The sequence below is a fragment of the Gossypium raimondii genome, chromosome 6, assembly GCF_025698545.1.
Source record: "Gossypium raimondii isolate GPD5lz chromosome 6, ASM2569854v1, whole genome shotgun sequence".
NCBI classification, from domain to species: Eukaryota; Viridiplantae; Streptophyta; class Magnoliopsida; order Malvales; family Malvaceae; genus Gossypium; species Gossypium raimondii.
This window is the reverse complement of record NC_068570.1, coordinates 48979952-48998725: the sequence shown is the minus strand read 5'-3', so window position 1 is coordinate 48998725 and position 18774 is coordinate 48979952. Positions and strand designations below refer to the sequence as shown.

The 18774-nt window shown below is 35.0% G+C and overlaps 2 protein-coding genes across 2 annotated transcripts in view; both read right to left on the bottom strand.

The window, feature by feature from the left end:
- The window catches only part of LOC105772673 (peroxisomal (S)-2-hydroxyacid oxidase GLO4), an 81709-nt gene extending 63774 nt beyond the window's left edge, over nucleotides 1-17935 (bottom strand). Inside the window, exon 1 of the mRNA XM_052632447.1 lies at nucleotides 17908-17935. The gene's annotated coding sequence lies outside the window, so the exon portion shown is untranslated. The remainder of the gene's footprint in view (nucleotides 1-17907) is intronic.
- On the bottom strand, nucleotides 2962-11662 carry LOC105774492 (peroxisomal (S)-2-hydroxyacid oxidase GLO4). Its single transcript, XM_052632448.1, is given in 13 exon segments — nucleotides 2962-3283; nucleotides 3440-3544; nucleotides 4643-4743; nucleotides 6533-6539; nucleotides 9843-9902; nucleotides 10176-10241; nucleotides 10589-10637; nucleotides 10801-10925; nucleotides 11034-11111; nucleotides 11187-11232; nucleotides 11316-11365; nucleotides 11367-11439; nucleotides 11520-11662. Coding segments are annotated over 13 exon segments (1083 nt in total). The 3' UTR covers nucleotides 2962-3103.
- Nucleotides 17936-18774: the final 839 nt, after the last annotated feature.

The window sequence follows — 18774 nt, the reverse complement described above, 5'->3', positions numbered from 1 at the left end:
TCAGAAAATAAGCCAACTTCTACACCATCCGGCCCGGGCTCTCGAGGTGGATCCACATCCAAGTCATCTTCTAACCCACAATCATCTGCAGTGTATGAGGTCCCCTCACCGGTTGACGTCGTAGGGAGTACATCATCCCTTCTTCTAGGCATTTAATAACGTCCCCAATTGGATGTAGATTGCCACCCGCTAGAACTTGATGCCACTCCTCAGTACGTATTTCCAACATCAAACATCGAGCCACCGACGTACATGTCTCATCCACCGACAGAGTGTCTTGTAAGGGATGTGCAATCGACACCGCTACCGAACATGGGTTGTTCCGTATTTTGTAACCCGCTGACTGAGTGTCGGCCAGGGGTGGTGTATACATCTCGAACACCGGTCGCTGGTACATCAGTTGGTGATGTAAATTGTACATATAACTCAATATAAGCTGCTCCACTAGCAAGATGAGTCTGCACCATTGTATCCAAGTTACGAGCACCTTTTATATCGAACGAGTCATATGTCATCGGATCAACAGAAGAACAAAATCGATACATGATAGACAGAACTTTCATTGGCATCGTTCTAAAAATTTTACGCCTAATCCTTTTACGAAGTTCTGTCAAATCTATGTTCTGGTTTAAAACCAGTCGCACCGTATTCTCTGACAAAAAAACAACACCATTCTCGGTGTGGCAAACCTCACCATCGTAGTAAATAACAGCACTAATACGTTCACTCATATTTGAAACTCTAACCTTCTTAGCCTCTCTAAATTGTTTCTGCTGTGACTTATGCATTCTGAGAACATTTTTTGCCTAATTTATAGCCTCAACACAAACATGCTACTGTAGCAAAAGCGCGTCCACGAAGGCGCAATTTCACAAATTCTTCTCAAATAGCATCCTGCTAAAAGCGATTTTATATTATTTGCTCAGAAACGTCAAAAAAAAAATTATTTCTTACATGACCTACTGTAGCAAAAGTACGCTGACGAGGCCGCAATTTCACAAATTCTTCTCAAATAGCATCCTGCTAGAAGTTTTATACTATTTGCTCAGAAACGTCAAAAAATAATTATTTCTTCCGTGACCTACTGTAGCAAAAGCGCGTCCACGAGGGCGCGATTTCACAAATTCTTCTCAAATACCATCCTGCTAGAAGCGATTTTATATTATTTTATCAGAAACGTCAACTCAAAATTATTTTTTCCAGAACCTAAAAACCCTTAAAAGCCTGAACCCTAAACCCTAAAAGCCAAAAAAACCTAACGTGGGAAAAACCGCAAAATAGCGCCCACGTCAGCGTGATGTTAGTGCATGCGCCAGGACATCACGTCCTTAATGGTGCTATTTGCTGCCATGTCAGCAACTCGCGCTGACGTGGACGCGATGTCCTGGCGCGTGCATTGACATCGCGCTGACGTGGATGCGATTTCGCGATTTTTGGACCATTCCGGTAAATAATAAAATAATGGGCCCTTTTCGGTAATTTTTGAAAAAAAGGGCCTTTATTGGTAAATTGCCCTAAAGATTAAAAGGAAATTGAAATTTGATCCAACTGAAGTTTCTCACTATATTTATAAATTGTAAATAGCTTTGAAGATTGAACTATATCTACTTGACCCTACAAAATCACAGTGATGCGAAAATTGCAATTGAAATCCATGCAACAGCACGTATATGTAGACAAATGAATATGATTAATGAGTTCCCTTTCTGCTTTCACAGTTTGTCGTTGTTGGTGGTGGGGTTTTTCTTTAAATACATATTTAATATTGACAGGCTCTACTATCTTTTAGCAGAGGATCTAGATCTTATGGTCACGAATCCAGTTACAAGAACCAAAAAAGATAGGAACTGGGCAGAATTAAACAGAAAATTTTGGGGAGAGAGGGGACAATAAAAATTTTACCACTAAAATCTATCAAAAATTAAAGGCCTACCAACCCCCTTTGAAGTTGACCTTGGAGAAAGTAAATAATTTCAGTCACATACAAGATAAAGTCTTGAAAGTCAAATAAAATCTAATACTCTCGAACGAGAAAACGAGTCTTCATTACTTGAACCGGTCTTCCTCACTATTTAGTGAGAGTAAGGAAAGCTTATAACGTGTACTCACAACTCTCTCAATCATACAACACTCTTATCCATCAAGGAAGAAGACAAGGAGTCTCTATATAAATCTTTATTGTCGTGGTAGTAAGAACATCTCTTACTTGAAATAGCAGATGTAACAGATAATCAGTCAAAACAAGTTCACGCGAACTCCAAAAAATTCCTAGAGATTTAGAGAGAACTCGTGTTACATAGAACTTAAAAAGATCTATGGGTGACAACTACATGACACCAAATCATGACCAACCCATAAAAAAGTTATTATTATGAGGTCCTTGTCACATGTTGAGAAAATGGTTGAACATGATGCAGGGGAGAGAACAAGAAAAGAGTTAAGTGTTGACAAAATAGGGAGAGTATATATATTGTGTTTGTGTTTTAGTTAAAAATTTTGATAGTTTGAAGGTTTGTTTTATTTAACGGTGATTCGGTGGAACTCGAACAATGACAAATTTCATCTGTCGTCTGGGGAGTGTACCATCACCTGCAGATTTTATTTCCCAATTGAAAATTATTCAATCACAGTTTCAATTAAAATAGGACTGTGAGTTAACAGTGGTTATACAGGGTTCAAATTGGTTATGCTGTCAAGGGAATCTTTTGGAGAGGAGATGTCGATTATTGTGGGCACAAATTGATGGTAGACTTCGCAATATGTATATGGAGTAGAGTGTATTGAAGAATTAACTGATCAATCAAAAATACAGTATCTAGTAACAGTTCAGTCATGTAAATGATTGCCCGTTATGTAACAATTTGTTTAATATCACTGTAAGCAATGGAAATGGTTTTCATAGATGAAACAATAAATTTCATGGGTAATATTCTTCAGAATGCTTGAATAATACATGGTCGCAGTTTCCTCTATTGCCTCAAATGAAAAGTAGTACAACCATTAATAGGAGCTGATTTATGAGTTTGTTTAACTAAATGATGACAGATTCAGGAATGATCTGAATACATTTATGAATACGATTCAACAATATTGAAGTAGTATTTTAAAGCATGGAGCGGGGTCTCTTATGCTTAGTTCTGACATGTTTTCTGGAAATATGGTTGAGAGTAGGGCATCCAGAGAGGGCCATGGTGAGCTCAAGTTCATCCCTAAGCATTTCAATAACCCTTTTCACCCCGTATTCTCCCTTTGCTGCAAGTCCGTAAACTGCTAGCCTTCCAATCTGCAACTCTTACATATCACTCTCCACATACGTGTTTATTCAAGTTCCACACTTGCCAAGGACACAAAAACTCATTTTAATCATGTGTGTGTGTGTGTGTATACATATATATGAACTTTAAAGCGGTAAAGCTCATGAGATCTAGTAAGAACTTACAAGGACAGCTTGCGCACCAAGGGCTAACGCCTTGAAAACATCTGTTCCTCGTCTTATTCCTCCATCAAATAAAACAGGAACCTTTCCCTTAACTGCACCAACCACCTGCGCAAGCTACGCTTAAAAACAACTCACATGCCTAACGCTAATGTTCTTGTAATGCATGTGGTACACAAGACATTTCTGGTTTAACACCATAACTGGTTTTCACTGTGATGCCTCTCAACATTTGCATTTTAACAAATTGCTTACTCCAACTTAGAATTAGTATCGGCTATAGGTAAAGTACTATATTTGATATTTTTCAGTTTTTCTATATATTTAGAGGACTATACTCGTATACACATGTACAAATATGTGTTGGATAAAGTATTTCAGGGAAAGTGACGATTCCGATACCATACACCCTACTTTCTCGATCAGCTAGTCCTTGTAAAACTAATTTTATTCAAAACATTTCTTGTCTTCATTCCTCCATTCCAAAGGAAGTTCATTACATATCTTTTCCACAAAGAATCAGCTAAAACACAAGCAGAGAAGTACAAGGACATCACAACTATGAAAAGCCAGAAAAACAAATTGAATAGAATAATAAAGAGAAAAGGGGAGAGAAGCAAAACAATTTTTTCATGGTCAGTCTGGGTGGTCATCAAAGGTGATCCAAAACCTATATCAGGTTCAGAAGCAACTGCATTAGTTTTGGCAACATATGATCAGATTTTTGGTCACCATCAAACTACTAAATACTTTATAAAAGTTTATTTCTTTTACAAAAACTGGTAGACTAAAAGAGTTTTAATCCTATACATTTGAGTGTTTAGTAGAAAAATCTTTATAACTAACAAAATTATGATGAGCAGAAATAAAAGAAAAAAGATTAATTACCTAAATTAAAATTAAGGGCTTTAATGTGTAAATATCATAGATTAAAGGTTTATTTAACGAATGGCTTGCTTAGACATAACATGGTAGTTTGAGGGTTCTTTGATATATTAGCATGAATGTTTTAAGTAAATAACAAATATTAGGATCAATATCAAATTAATAATTAGTATTCCATATCACATTTCCTCATGCACATCATAGAAAAAAAATATATATGATTTTCATGCATTAACCACTTCCCATATATCTGAATCATGTTGAAAAATCTAAAAGTTGTGACGAGCAAGCATGATCAACAGCGAGTATAAGAGGTTTTACCTCTTCTAGAATAGAAATAGTGGGTGGAGCATAATCTAGCTGGCGAGCTCCATGATTTGAGACAACAATCCCATCAACCCCTACTTCAACGGCCTTTATTGCTGCCAATTTTGATATATCAAATTCAAGTGACTCTTTTTATATCAAGGACACAAGCTGACTTTAAATAATAAACCCCTAGCAATTGTCCTAAAAACATTTCTAATTCAGAAAGTTAGAATGTCCATTTCATCATTTACTATATTAATATAGAAAGAAACTATAATGCAACTAATTTGATGAGCCTCTTCTTACCATCTTCATGAGTAAGTGTTGAAACAGAGGCAGCAAACATGAGCAAAACATAAACAGCAAGCAAAGAAGAGAAATGAAAAACGATGGACAAAAAAATTGTAACTGAAGGAAGTCATCATATTTCATTCAAAATTTGAAAGTACATTGAGGTTACAAAATTAACTTGACAGTTACCTAAACACTTAACTACTCCCACTATAATTGACAAATTTGTAACTTAAGAAATACACAAAAACAAAGCTGATAATGTCAGCTATTACATCCATCATATTCAATCAAAAGATTTACTAAATTTGATATCAAGTTACAAGCCAACTTGATCAAGTTACAAAAGGAACAAAACAAAACAAACTAAGCTACTTCTGGTTTAGCCTTGATGCTGGCATGCTAGCTAAGCTGCTACTGCTACTGCTGTTGGTTACTTGTTGCATTGCAGGCCAATGCTTAACACTCCTCCTTGGACTGTAAGCAACAAACACCAATTAAATCTCTCAAAACTTCAAACCTTGTTGTAGCAAGAGGCTTTGTCAAAATATCAGCCAATTGATCTTGTGAACTGCAATAAATGAGACTAACTTCTTTGGACTTCTCAGCCTCTCGAACAAAATGAAACTTGATTTTAAATTTTTGGTTTTGCCATGAAAAACAGGATTCTTAGGTATGGCAACTGCTGAATGGTTGTCCACCATGATTTCAGTAGGTTCATGTTGTTCTTCATTTAAATCACATAGCAACTTCCTAAGCCAAATGGCTTGACTTATCACTTCTTCTTTGCTATGTATTCACTTCACCGTTGGTGAAACAACTGTTCTTTGCTTTTTGAGCTCCAACAAAAAACTCCCGAGCCAAGTGTAAAGAAATATCTCGAGGTACTTATCATGTCATCAACAGATCCAGCCTAGTCACTATCTAAGTAACCAATCAGCTTAAGCTCACTTCCTTTATTGAAAATGACCCCAAACTTCAAGGCTGCTTTGACATACCTGAGTATCCTCTTAGCTGCTTTGGAATGAGTTGTGTTGCAACAATACATAAATCTCGACAATAAACTAATAGCATGCATGAGGTCAGGTCTAGTTGCTGTTAAGTAAAGCAAACAGCCAACTAAGCTTCTGTATTCCTTTTCATCAACCCTTTCTTAACTTCCAAAACTAGTCAGATTCTCCCCTTGAACCAGTGGTGTACTCACTGATTTACAATTTCCAATATGAAATTTAGTGAGAATTTTCAAGGCAAAAGCATGCTGACTGATAAAAATGCCTTGATCAAACTGGTTTACTTCCATACCAAGGAAGTATGTCATGATTCCCAAGTCTGTCATGTCAAACACTTCTTGCATTTTTTCTTTGAACTTTTGAATCAAATCAACCCTGCTTTCAGTCACCAACAAATCATCCACATAGATTGAAACAATCAGTAAGGTTTCATCTTTAGACTTCTTGACATAAAGAGTTGGCTCACTCAAGCTTTTCTCAAAACCGAGCCTAGACAGGTAAGCATCAATCCTGTCATTCCAAGCTCAACGTGCCTGCTTTAGGCCATAAAGAGCTTTCTTCAGCCTAGATATTTTGTCCTCTTCTCCTTGGACTTTGAAACCATCAGGCTGTTCAACACATATTTCTTCTTTACGAAAACCATTCAAGAAAGCTGATTTGACATCTAGTTGATGAATTCTCCATTGCTTCTGTGCAGCCAAGGCAAACAGAAGCTTAATAGTGTCTAGCCTTGCTACTGGAGCAAATGTCTCCACAAAATCAATGCCAAACTACTGGTTATACCCTTTCACCACAAGTCTTGCCTTGTGTTTGTTTAAAGAGCCACCAGCATTGAATTTGGCTCTAAAAACCCACTTGACACCTATGACCTTCTTCTGATCAGGTCTATCCACTAGATCTCAAGTGTCATTTTTGTGGATCATATCAATTTCAACTTCCATGGCCTTCTTCCAGTACTTGTTTCTTACAGCTTCTTCATAGCTCGAAGGCTCAACTATGGCTACATTGCATCTTTGATAGATGTCAGCAATGGACTTGGTCCCTCTTACAGGAGAATCATCCACATTTGCATTGTTGAATTCCTTTTCTGTTAATTCCAAATTGCTGTCAATCTGGTCTTCTTCAAACTGATTTATGTCTGAACCATCCAGGCTCCAAAACTTTTCTTCATTAAATTTGACATCCCTACTCACCAGAATCTGTATGGTAAAGGGATCAAATATCATTAGCCCTTCTTGATGCTACTGTAGCAAAAAATATACCAGGAATTGACCTTTTCTTAAGCTTAGTCCTTCTTTTTGCAGGTACAAGGACATAACACACGCATCCAAATACTTTCAAATGAGAAACAGATGGCTTAAGTCCATGCCATGCTTCAAAAGGAGTTTTATCCTTCACAGCATGTGTTGGTAGCCTATTGAGCAGGTATACAGAGGAATTGACACCTTCAGCCTAAAATGTGCTTGGAAGTTTTCTTTGAAATAGCAAACACCTAGCCATGTTCATAATTGTTCTGTTCTTCCTCTCACACACTCCATTTTGCTGAGGAGTGTACACAGTAGTTAATTGATGATGGATTCCAGCCTACTCACAAAGCTTCTGAAATCTCTCAGACAACTATTCAGTACCATTGTCTGTCCTTAAGGCTTTAATTCTACAGCCTGTTTGATTCTATACTAAAGCTTTGAATTTTTCAAAGACTTCAAACACTTCAGACTTATGTTTCATGAAATAAACCCAGCAAAATCTAGTCAGATCATCTATAAACAACACAAAGTACTTACTGCCATTCAGTGAAGGGGTCTTCATTGGTCTACAAACATCAGAGTGTACCAATTCAAGCTTTTCTCTAGTCTTTCATGACTGGTTAACTGGAAAAGGAAGCCTAGCCTGCTTACTAAGTTGGCACACTTCACAAACAGTCTCACTTGCCTCAACCTTGGTCATGTCCTCTGCCAAATTCAGCTTGTGCAACAAATCGAGTGACCTGAAATTGACATGGCCTAATCTTCTATGCCATAGGCTAGCATTTTCAGTTAAGCTTGTATAAGCTTTCTTCTCAAGCTTGCTTACATCAAGCATAAAACACTTGTCTGCCATAGGTGGTGAGATTATTTTCAGACCATGAAAATCTTCAATAACACAAGAACCATTCTTGAAAACTAGTGAATAGCCTTTTTCAACCAACTGACCTACACTAAGTAGGTTATGATATATATCAGGCACATAAAGCACATCTGAAATAACTTTGTTACCTGAACCAATGTTGATCACCACATCACCTCTGCCTTTGGCTTCAATTAGGTTCCCATTGCCTATCCTGACCTTCGAGGAGAAGCTCCTGCCAAGGTTTTTGAACAAGCTTTCATCAGCTGCCATGTAAAGTGAGCAGCCACTATCCACAAGCCAACTACATTTGACTTTGCTTGTGGTTGCAAAATATGAGGCAGTAAAAATATGCTCCTCCTGAGCTTGTAGGTCCTCAGCAGTCTTGGCTAGTATTTGCTGAGCTTGTGCCTTTTTCTGATTTTACAAATCTTCCCATGATGGCCATATTGCTTAAGTTTTTGCACTGAATATCTGGTCTGTTCCAGTAGTACTTCTCTAAATGGTTAGTTTTCTTGTAGTGAATGCAAGGTAGGAACTTCCTTCTCCCTACATCTTTTCTTGATCTTTCCTTTCTATCAAACCAAGGCTTCTTTGTTTTCTGACTTGAGCCTGAGCCTTCTCTAACTTTTTGTTGGAAGGCTTCCTCAGGGTGATCTTCTTGTCTATTGGCTCTTCTTTGCTCAAGTGCATAAAAGGAATTCACCAACTCAGACAAAGAAATGGTGGTGATGTCCCTCGAGTCCTCCAATGAGGAGATTTTTTACTCAAACCTCTCAGAGAGTGTGGTGATAACCTTCTCGAAAACTCTGCTATCAATGAAGTCTTCTCCTAGGAGTCTAATATTGTTAACAATAGCCATGATCCTATCAGAGTATTGCTTAATAGTTTCTAACTTTTTCATTTTCAGATTCTCAAATTCCCTTATAAGGTTAATTATCTATTGCTGCATTGTCTTGCCTGATCCTATAAACTCCTCCTTCAGCCTCTTCTATGCTTGCTTAGGTGAACCACAAGCCATAATCCGAGTGAAGATCACATTAGACACTCTATTCTGCAGGTAGGCCATGGCTTTGTGCTTCTTGGCTCGCTCCTCGCTATACTGTCTAATTTGTGCAATAGTTGGATTTGCCCTCAATGGAGGTGGTTCAACATCAGTTTCAACTACACTCCACAAATCATGTGCTTGGGGGTAAGTTTTCATTTTAACTACCCAAATGTGGTAGTTCTCTCCAGCAAACACTGATGGTGGAGAAGGTGTGAAGCTCATGTTGCTGAAAACAAATTTGGCAACCTCAATTTTAAAGTTGTTTTTGACAACAAAACTCAACCAGTAACAAAAGTCCTCAAAGATTGAAGGCTCTGATACCATTTGTTGAAACAGAGGTAGCAAACATGAGCAAAACATAAACAGCAAGCAAAGAAAAGAATGAAAAACGATGGACAAAAAAATTGTAACTGAAGGAAGTCATCATATTTCATTCAAAATTTGAAAATATATTAAGGTTACAAAATTAACTTGATAGTTACCTAAACACTTAACTACTCCCACTATAATTGACAAATTTGTAACTTAAGAAATACACAAAAACAAAGCTAATAATGTCAGCTATTACATCCATCATATTCAATCAAAAGATTTACTAACTTTGATAACAAGTTACAAGCCAACTTGATCAAGTTACAAAAAGAACAAAACAAAACAAACTAAGTTGCTTCTGGTTTAGCCTCGATGCTGGCATGCTAGCTGAGCTGCTGCTGCTACTGTTGTTGGTTACTTGTTGCATTGCAGGCCAATGCTTAACAGTAAGTACTCCCTTGAGTAGAACTGGCAAGTTTGTAATAGATCTTAACCATCCTATATCCTGCAAATGTTGCGATTAATAGCTTCAAGTTATCAGGCCTAAAAAAAAAGGACCTTAAATACCAAGTGACTAAATTACAATAAAAATATACATATAAGAGCTTCCTTAAGAGCCTCCTATCAAACTTTTAAGCTGATGGTAATTAAACAATATAACTGTTTAGGTTAGTCCTGTACATTCACAAGTTACTTCTTATATAAGAATGGGCAAATATGAATTCCAAATAGTATGTGACAAGTCAATCTATCCTGTTTATTGGTTTATACTCTATACCTTCCAAGAAAAAGAGGCATCAAATGCAGTGTTGGCATCAAATGCTTCAATGTTTGAACCGTCATCCTGTAAAAGTTCAATACGACATGCTTTAATGAATCTCAGCTTTGAATAGAACTTCCAAGGTAAGATATATTCCCAGAAGTGAACAACATAAACATGAATATCATCAGTGAACCCCAAAAGCTGAGCCTTCCAGCTTGGAGATACCACACTGCCCTATCCAAGGGTGATTTGCCTCTATACTGTAAGCAAGATAGCAGAAAGTAAAAACTATACTTTCTTTTTTCTTCTAAACATGGACATAAGCATCAATGCATATTCGTTTCCATTAATATGGCAGTGGTCAGACATTGCATACTGGTATATTTACCAATAATTGGGAAAATTAAAGTATCACTTATAGTGGAAACTTGAGTCGATATAAGACCTTCAAAGTTCTTCAATTGAGGGTTAACCATTCTACAAAAGTATTAAAAATTTTAAATGAAATGCATAAATTCAACCTCAAGTCGAATATATTGATATAAGGAATAATATTTCAGCCCTATCCACAACATATAAAAAATTTATATAAATTTGCTAGAATGAAACAAAATGAATGAATAATGAATTAGTATGTGACTTGTTCTTTATGTCTTTCTCCTTTCGACCAAGCCTAGGGCTATCAATCATTAGGAAAATGGCCTTGTATCCACATCTTTCAGCTCTCTGCACTAAATTAGCATATATATCTCGCCTCTTGTATTCCTGTCCAGTAAAGAATTATCAATCTCTGATAAATTCAGTTCTTTTTTGGGATTTGAAATTTGAAACAAAAAATGAAGATTCACTGGAATAGTTGGAGCAGCACTGTACATAACATTGGAAGAACCGAACAGCATTGCAGCTCAAATCAACCTCCTCAATAGTAAAGGTAGACCTGTAGGATAAAATCTGCATTCATAACACAATTCAGTACTCACATTTAGCAAGCCAATGAACCTAAAACTAGCTATATTATTTTTGTACCATTATTGTATCACATGCAAGAATTGCTCTGGTCATGGCAACCTCACTGTTGAAACACACAACGAAAATAGTAAAATTGGTACTTGAAATGGTAAAAGAAGTGAAGGACTGACCTAAGAAGATTCAAACCTTCGTGGTGCCCACTTATGCTTAGCACTTGGAGCAACCAAAATGGGTCTTTGAGATTTTATAGCCGAGAACAGTTGTTGACAAATTGATTTTGCTGACATCAACAAGTATTCTTGGCCGGATCCTGAGAATGGAAGTAAAGAAATGGGTAGAATTTTCACCTTGCTACCTACATTACTTTCATTACCACGCTTAACAGCTTACGTAATTCCTTGAAATGCTTCCACATTCTGTTTTAGTGTGTACTCATCCTCAGCTCCACCACTATAATAGTCATAGTACATTTTGGGAAGGGCTTTCCTAGGTAATTCTTGGAACTCATTAACATTAACTGGTGCACCTTCCATGTATTCTGTGTTGGAACATTTTCAAATATTTATAGTATCCCAATAACTATAAATGAATGGGTGTAATTAATCAAAAGATAAATCTTTTGGTCATTGATCAAAAGTTATATCATTTGATTTTTTTTTTAAAAGAATTATAAGTATTCAAAAATATTATTTGAATGGTTACAAAATTAAATGAATAATTATTATTTATTTATTCATAAAGACACCTATTGAAAGATGTTTCTATGAAGAGATATGAAAATTCCTATAAATAGGAATGAGATTTCATTTGGAAATATATCAACAAATTCTAATATTCTTTCTTTCCTTCCTTCCTTCATTTTCTAATATTATAATATTATTCTATAAAGTATTACTGCAGAAATCCTTTGTAGAAATTGAGTTTTTTGTTATACATTGCTCAGTGCATAGTGGACTATTCTCGTCAGTGCAAAATGCCAATAGTCATTGGCTTCATTGTATCCTCGAGGTTAATTTGCTTGGAACTCATTTGCACACCGAAAGTAGGTGGGGGCGAATATAATCTTAAAGATAGTGACTTGATACACGCATTGGAGCATGTTCTATTTCTTCTTTTTCTGTTCGAGTTTCGATCACGTGTACGAGATTTTCCTTACCGGAGTTTTGAACTAACAATTTTAAGGTTATAATTCATGATGACTACCTCAACACATGAAAGTGGAACACTAATGGAGTTGGCTTCCAACTTTGTTAAACTTGATCAGTTTGATGGTGGCAATTTTCGATGATGGCAGAAAAAGATGCACTTCTTATTATCAACTTTGAAGATTACTTATGTTTTGGATACTCCAAGACCTGAAGAGAATGAAAACGAATATGTTGCTGCAACCCGAGAAAGACAAAAATGGGACAATGCTAACTACATGTGCATGGGTCATATATTGAATGGTTTATCTGATGGTTTGTTCGACACCTACCAAAACGAGGTCATCGCTAAAGAATTATGGGACAAATTAGAGGCAAGATACATGCCCAAAGATGTTACAAGTAAGAAATTTCTTGTTAGTCGTTTCAATAATTATCAAATGGTTGATGGTCGTTCTATTATGAAACAATTTCGTGATATTGAAAAGATACTGAATCAATTTAAGCAATATGATATGAAAATGGATGAAATGATTGTGGTATCCTCCATAATAGACAAACTTCCTCCATCTTGGAAAGACTTTGGCTTTGGCAAATCATCTTCGTATTGAAGAAGAGTATTGAAAACAAGATCAGAACCTAAATTCTAAAAATGCCAAAGTACATGTTACGGAGGAAGTACAGACTACTAAACCATTCAAGAGAAAGTTCAAACAGACTGATAAAGCACCTAAGTTCAAAAAGAAACAAAAGGGCTCATGCTATCATTGTGGAAAGCCGGGACATTTCAAGAATGAATGTCGATTTTTAAAGAAAATATCATCTTCTAAGGCTGGTAATAATGAAAAGTTCATTGCAATGATATCTGAAATTAATATGGCACAAGATGATAATACATGGTGGATTGATACCGAAGCAACCAAACATGTGTGCAAAGACAAAAGCATGTTCACAAATTTCACACAATGTGAAAATGACAATGTCTTGTACATAGAAAATTCTTCCACCGCAGCAATCAAAGGCAAAGGGTCTGTTGAACTACAATTCACTTCTGGAAAGGTTTTAACCTTAAATGATGTATATTATGTACCAGAAGTTAGAAAGAATTTAGTGTCTGGAAGTCTATTGAATAAGTTTGGTTTCAAACTTGTTTTTGAGGCAGATAAGTTTATTTTGTCTAAGGGAGAATTTTTTTTGGGGAAAGGGTATATGTATGAGAGCATGTTCAAAATCAATATTATTAATAAGAATAAAAATATTATTTCTGCTTATATGGCTGAATCTTTTTGTTTGTGACATTATAGATTAGGTCATTTGAATTATAGAAAATTGAATGACATGTATAAATTAGATTTAATTCTTGTTTTTAATAATAATATTAAAAATGCAGTACATGTATGTCGACTAAAATTACAAGAAACACTTTCCCTAAGGTTAAAAGGAAAACAAAATTGCTTGACTTGATACATAGTGATTTATGTGACATGCATAGTACTCCTACATTAGGTGGAAAGAAATATTTTGTTAATTTTATTGATGATTGCTCTAGATATTGTTATGTATATTTATTGCATTCAGAAGATGAAGCGCTTGATAAATTTAAAGTTTATAAACCTGAAGTTGAACTTCAGTGTAAATCATTTATCAAGTGCTTAAGATTAGATAGAGGTGGAGAATACTATAATCCAAGTTATTTTGAATTCATTGGAATTTTCCATCAAGTTTCAGCCCCTTACACACCACAACAAAATGGTGTAGCTAAAAGAAAAAATAGAGTCTTGACTGAAATGGTAAATTCAATGTTATCATATTAAGGTCTTGGACAAGGTTTTTGAGGAGAAGCTGTTCTAACAGCTTGTCATATATTGAATGGAGTTCCTAATAAGGAAACTAAAATAACCCCTTATGAACAATGGAAGAAAAGGAAACCAAACCTTAATTATTTGAAGGTTTGGGGTTGTAGAACTATTATAAAAGTTCCAACACCTAAACGTAAAAAGTTAGGTGAAAGAGGAATTGAATGCATATTTATAGGTTATGCACATAATAGCAAGCCATATAGGTTCATGGTAATTGAACCAAATGATTCAATTTCAATTAATACTGTTATTGAATCAAGAGATGCTATTTTTGATGAAAATAGATTTAATTCTATATCAAGACAATTACAACCACAACAATTGATTCATTCTTCAAATGAGAATGAGATTCCATTGAAATAAATTGATAATAATGATGAATCTTGTCAAGAATTAAGAAGAAGTAAGAGGATTAAAAATGTCAAAGATTTTGGACCAGATTTCATTATGTTTCTTGTAGAAGGAAAAGGTGAAAGTATATGCAATATACCTTATTGTTATAATACTGAATCTTACCCTATTACATTTGAAGAGGCAGTGAAATCTCAAGACTCTGCTTTTTGGAAAAAAGCAATAAATGATGAGATCGATTCAATAATGGGAAATTAAACTTGGATCTTAGTTGATCTTCCACCAGGTTTCAAACCATTAGGTTGCAAATGGATCTTCAAACAGAAAATGAAGGTCGATGGAACCATTGATAAATTTAAAGCAAGGTTGGTAGCAAAAGGTTTTACACAAAGATAATATATTGATTACTTTGATACCTATGCTCTAGTAGCAAGAATTGCTACAATTAGACTCTTAATATCACTTACCTCTATATATAATTTGGTTGTTCACCAAATGGATGTTAAAACTGTATTTTTAAATGGTGAATTGGAAGAGGAAGTGTACATGGAGGAACCGGAAGGATTTGTTGTTCTAGGACAAGAGCATAAGGTATGTAAGCTTGTTAAATTTTTATATGGGCTTAAACAAGCACCAAAACAATGGCACCAAAAGTTTGAAAAGGTTGTTTTAGCTAATGGCTATAAAGTAAATGAATCCGATAAGTGCATATATAGCAAATTTGAAAATGGAAAAGGTGTCATAATTTGCTTATATGTAGATGACATGCTCATTTTTGGCACAGATTTAGAACAAATAGAAAACACAGAAATTCTTGTCAAACAACTTTGCTATGAAGGATATGGGTGTAGCAGATGTTATTCTTGGGATTAAAATAACCCGAGATGAAAGCACTATAGCTTTATCACAATCACATTACATTGAAAATGTGCTTAAAAGTTTGATCTTTTAAGCGTATACCAAAGATCTACATCCATGAATCCTCAATTAAAATTAGTATCTAATCTGGTAGGAAAATTGATCAATTGAAATATGCAAGTCTAATTGGTTGTCTTATGTATATAATGACTTGTACAAGACCGGATATTGCATATCTTTGTTGGAAAATTGAGTAGGTACACAAGTAATCCAAGTAGTTTGCATTGGCAAGCTTTGAATAGAGTACTTAGGTACTTAAAAAACTATTAACTATGGATTGTGTTATAATGGATATCCTCCAGGTTTTAAAAGGGTATTCGGATGCTAGTTGGATTACAAGTTTGGAAGATCATGCATCTACTAGTGGATGGATCTTCATTCTTGGTGGAGGAGTCATTTCTTGGGGTTCAAGAAACAAACATGTATTCTTGATTCCACCATGGCGTGAATTTATTGCATTAGCCACGTGCATCTAAAGAAGCAGAATGGTTAAGAAATTTGCTTTATGATGTACCTTTATGGCCTAAGCCAATTTCACCTATTTCTATCTGTTGTGATAGTGAGGCTACTCTAGCAAAAGCATGTAGCCAAGTATATAATGGAAAGTCTAGACACATTGAATTAAGACATAGTTATGTCCGACAATTAATCTCTGATGGAGTGATCACTATTAATTATGTGAGGTCAAGTGAAATTTTGGCAGATCCTTTGACAAAAAGTCTTGCTAGAGATGTAGTAAAAAGGACCTCAAAAGGGATGGGACTCAAGCCTATTAATTAGAGTCACCTATGATGGAAACTCGACTCAACGCTTGGTATAACGTCAAGTCTTGAGTTCAATGAGACAAAGTACATCATTATATGTGACTGTTAGCACTATAAATAAATACATCCTAAAATTAAAGTGCTAGGTACCCGTAATGATAAGGGAAGGATGAGTAATGTACTCTTAATGGACCCATAACATAAATATGTTAGAGTGTTATAATTAGGGGAACACTTTTGATGGGATCTACCTATGTGAGTGGAAGTGTGGCCACTTCTAGAAGCTTAAGGGCTTGGCTCTGACAGCACTCATGAAAAGAGGACATAGACACATGGCCATAATAGTGTCCCTAGATACTATGCATTGACCGATGTTGAAATCATTGTGTGAGATGTGTTCAGTTAATCAAATGGAATAGTTGGTTCAAAGCTTAGTCTACCATGCAATTTCGATTAACTTTAACATGTTTTCACTAAGTGAAGGTACAATCATAAGACACCTTTATTTATGCAAATTGATTTCCAAGAATATCAAAATCTAAATATTTTGAAAATGGGGGGAGATTGTTGGAACATTTTCAAATATTTATAGTATCCCAATAACTATAAATGAATGGGTGTAATTAATCAAAAGATAAATCTTTTGGTCATTGGTCAAAAGTTATATCATTTGATTTTTTAAAAGAATTATAATTATTCAAAAATATTATTTGAATTGTTACAAAATTAAATGAATAATTATTATTTATTTATTCATAAAGACACCTATTGAAAGATGTCTCTATAAGCAGATATGAAAATTCCTATAAATAGGAATGAGATTTCATTTGGAAATATATCAATCAATTCTAATATTCTTTCTTTCCTTCCTTCATTTTCTAATATTATTAGATTATTCTATAAAGTATTACTGCAGAAATCCTTTGTAGAAATTGAGTTTTTTGTTATACATTGCTCAGTGCATATTGAGCTATTCTCGTCAGTGCAAAACGCAAATAGTCATTGGCTTCATTGTATCCTCGAGGTTAATTTGCTTGGAACTCATTTACACACCGAAGGTAGGTGGGGGCGAATATAACCTTAAAGATAGTGACTTGATACGCGCCTTGGAGCCTGTCCTATTTCTTCTTTTTTTGTTCGAGTTTCGATCGTATGTACGAAATTTTCCTTACCGGAGTTTTGAACTAACATTCTGAAACTAAAGATGCAAATACAGCAAAAAGAAAAGGTATTATAAATGCTCCAGATCCTTTACTTTTCTATATTTGATTTTATGTCAAAATTAAATCTCTTTTGACGAACAACCTGAAATGATATTGCTCCTATGCAGAGAATCTTAAAAGATTCACATTGTATCATGAAAGGACCTTGATTTGAGATATATATATATATATATATATATATATTCTTACCGGGACATAGACTAGACTAGTTTGAGAAAAAGCTAAGGTTCATAAGCAGCTAAGCAGGTTTTATTCAGAATATAGTTCATAATAGGAAAGTTAGGCACAATCAAAATCTAATAAAAAAATTACAGTAACAAACAAAGTTCATGGAGAATAAAGTTGAATACTAACATTGAATTTTGCCCAGAAACCAAGTCGATAGCTTTTGCTAAAGGCCTATAACTCTCTCTAGGAATGTCATCATAAATGATTAAAGATTAAAAGGAAACTGAAATTTGATCCAACTGAAGTTTCTCACTATATTTACAAATTGTTTGATAAAGTTCACAACATACCTTTGAAGATTGAACTATATCAACTTGACCCTAGAGAATCACAGTGATACGAGATGAATATGATTAATGAGTTTCACTTTCTGCTCTCGCAGTTTTGTCGTTGTTGGTGGTGGGGGTTTTCCTTTAATACATATTTAATATTGACAGGCTGTACAATCTTTTAGCAGAGGATAGACATCTTATGGTCACGAATCCAGTTACAAGAACCAAGAGAGATGGGGAGTGGGCAGAATTCAACTGAAAATTTTGGAGAGGGGACGAAACAAATATTTTTACCATTTATTGACTAAAATTTATCAAAAATTAAATGCCTACCAACCCCTGGTGCTGACCTTGGACAGCTTTCATTACTTGAATCAGCTTTCCTCACCAATTAGTGATTAGTGAGAGTAAAAACAATTTTGGCGCGTATCACAACCCTTTCAATCATACAACACTTGTATCCATTAAGGAATTACATGATAGTAGAAACATCTCACATTTAAAATAGCAGATACAACGAATAACCAGCCAAAACGAGTTCGTGCGAACTCGATAAAAAAAAATCTAGAGATTTAGAAAGAATTCGTGTTACATGAAACTTAAAAAATTTATGGGTGACAATTGGGTGACACCAAATCATGACCAACCCATAGAAAAGTTATTATTACAAGGTCCTTGTTATATATATATATTTTTTTACATACATGTTAAAAATACAAATATTCTAGGGGCAAAAGAAAATAAGAAAAAAATTAATATCTGAATGGATGCAATTGTTCTCTTTGGCGGCACTAGATAAATTTCTTTTTAAAAAAGTATTTCAGATCAAAAACGTGTCAGAAAAAAATTCTATATATTTTTTGTTGTCATTGGTCTCATTGGCGG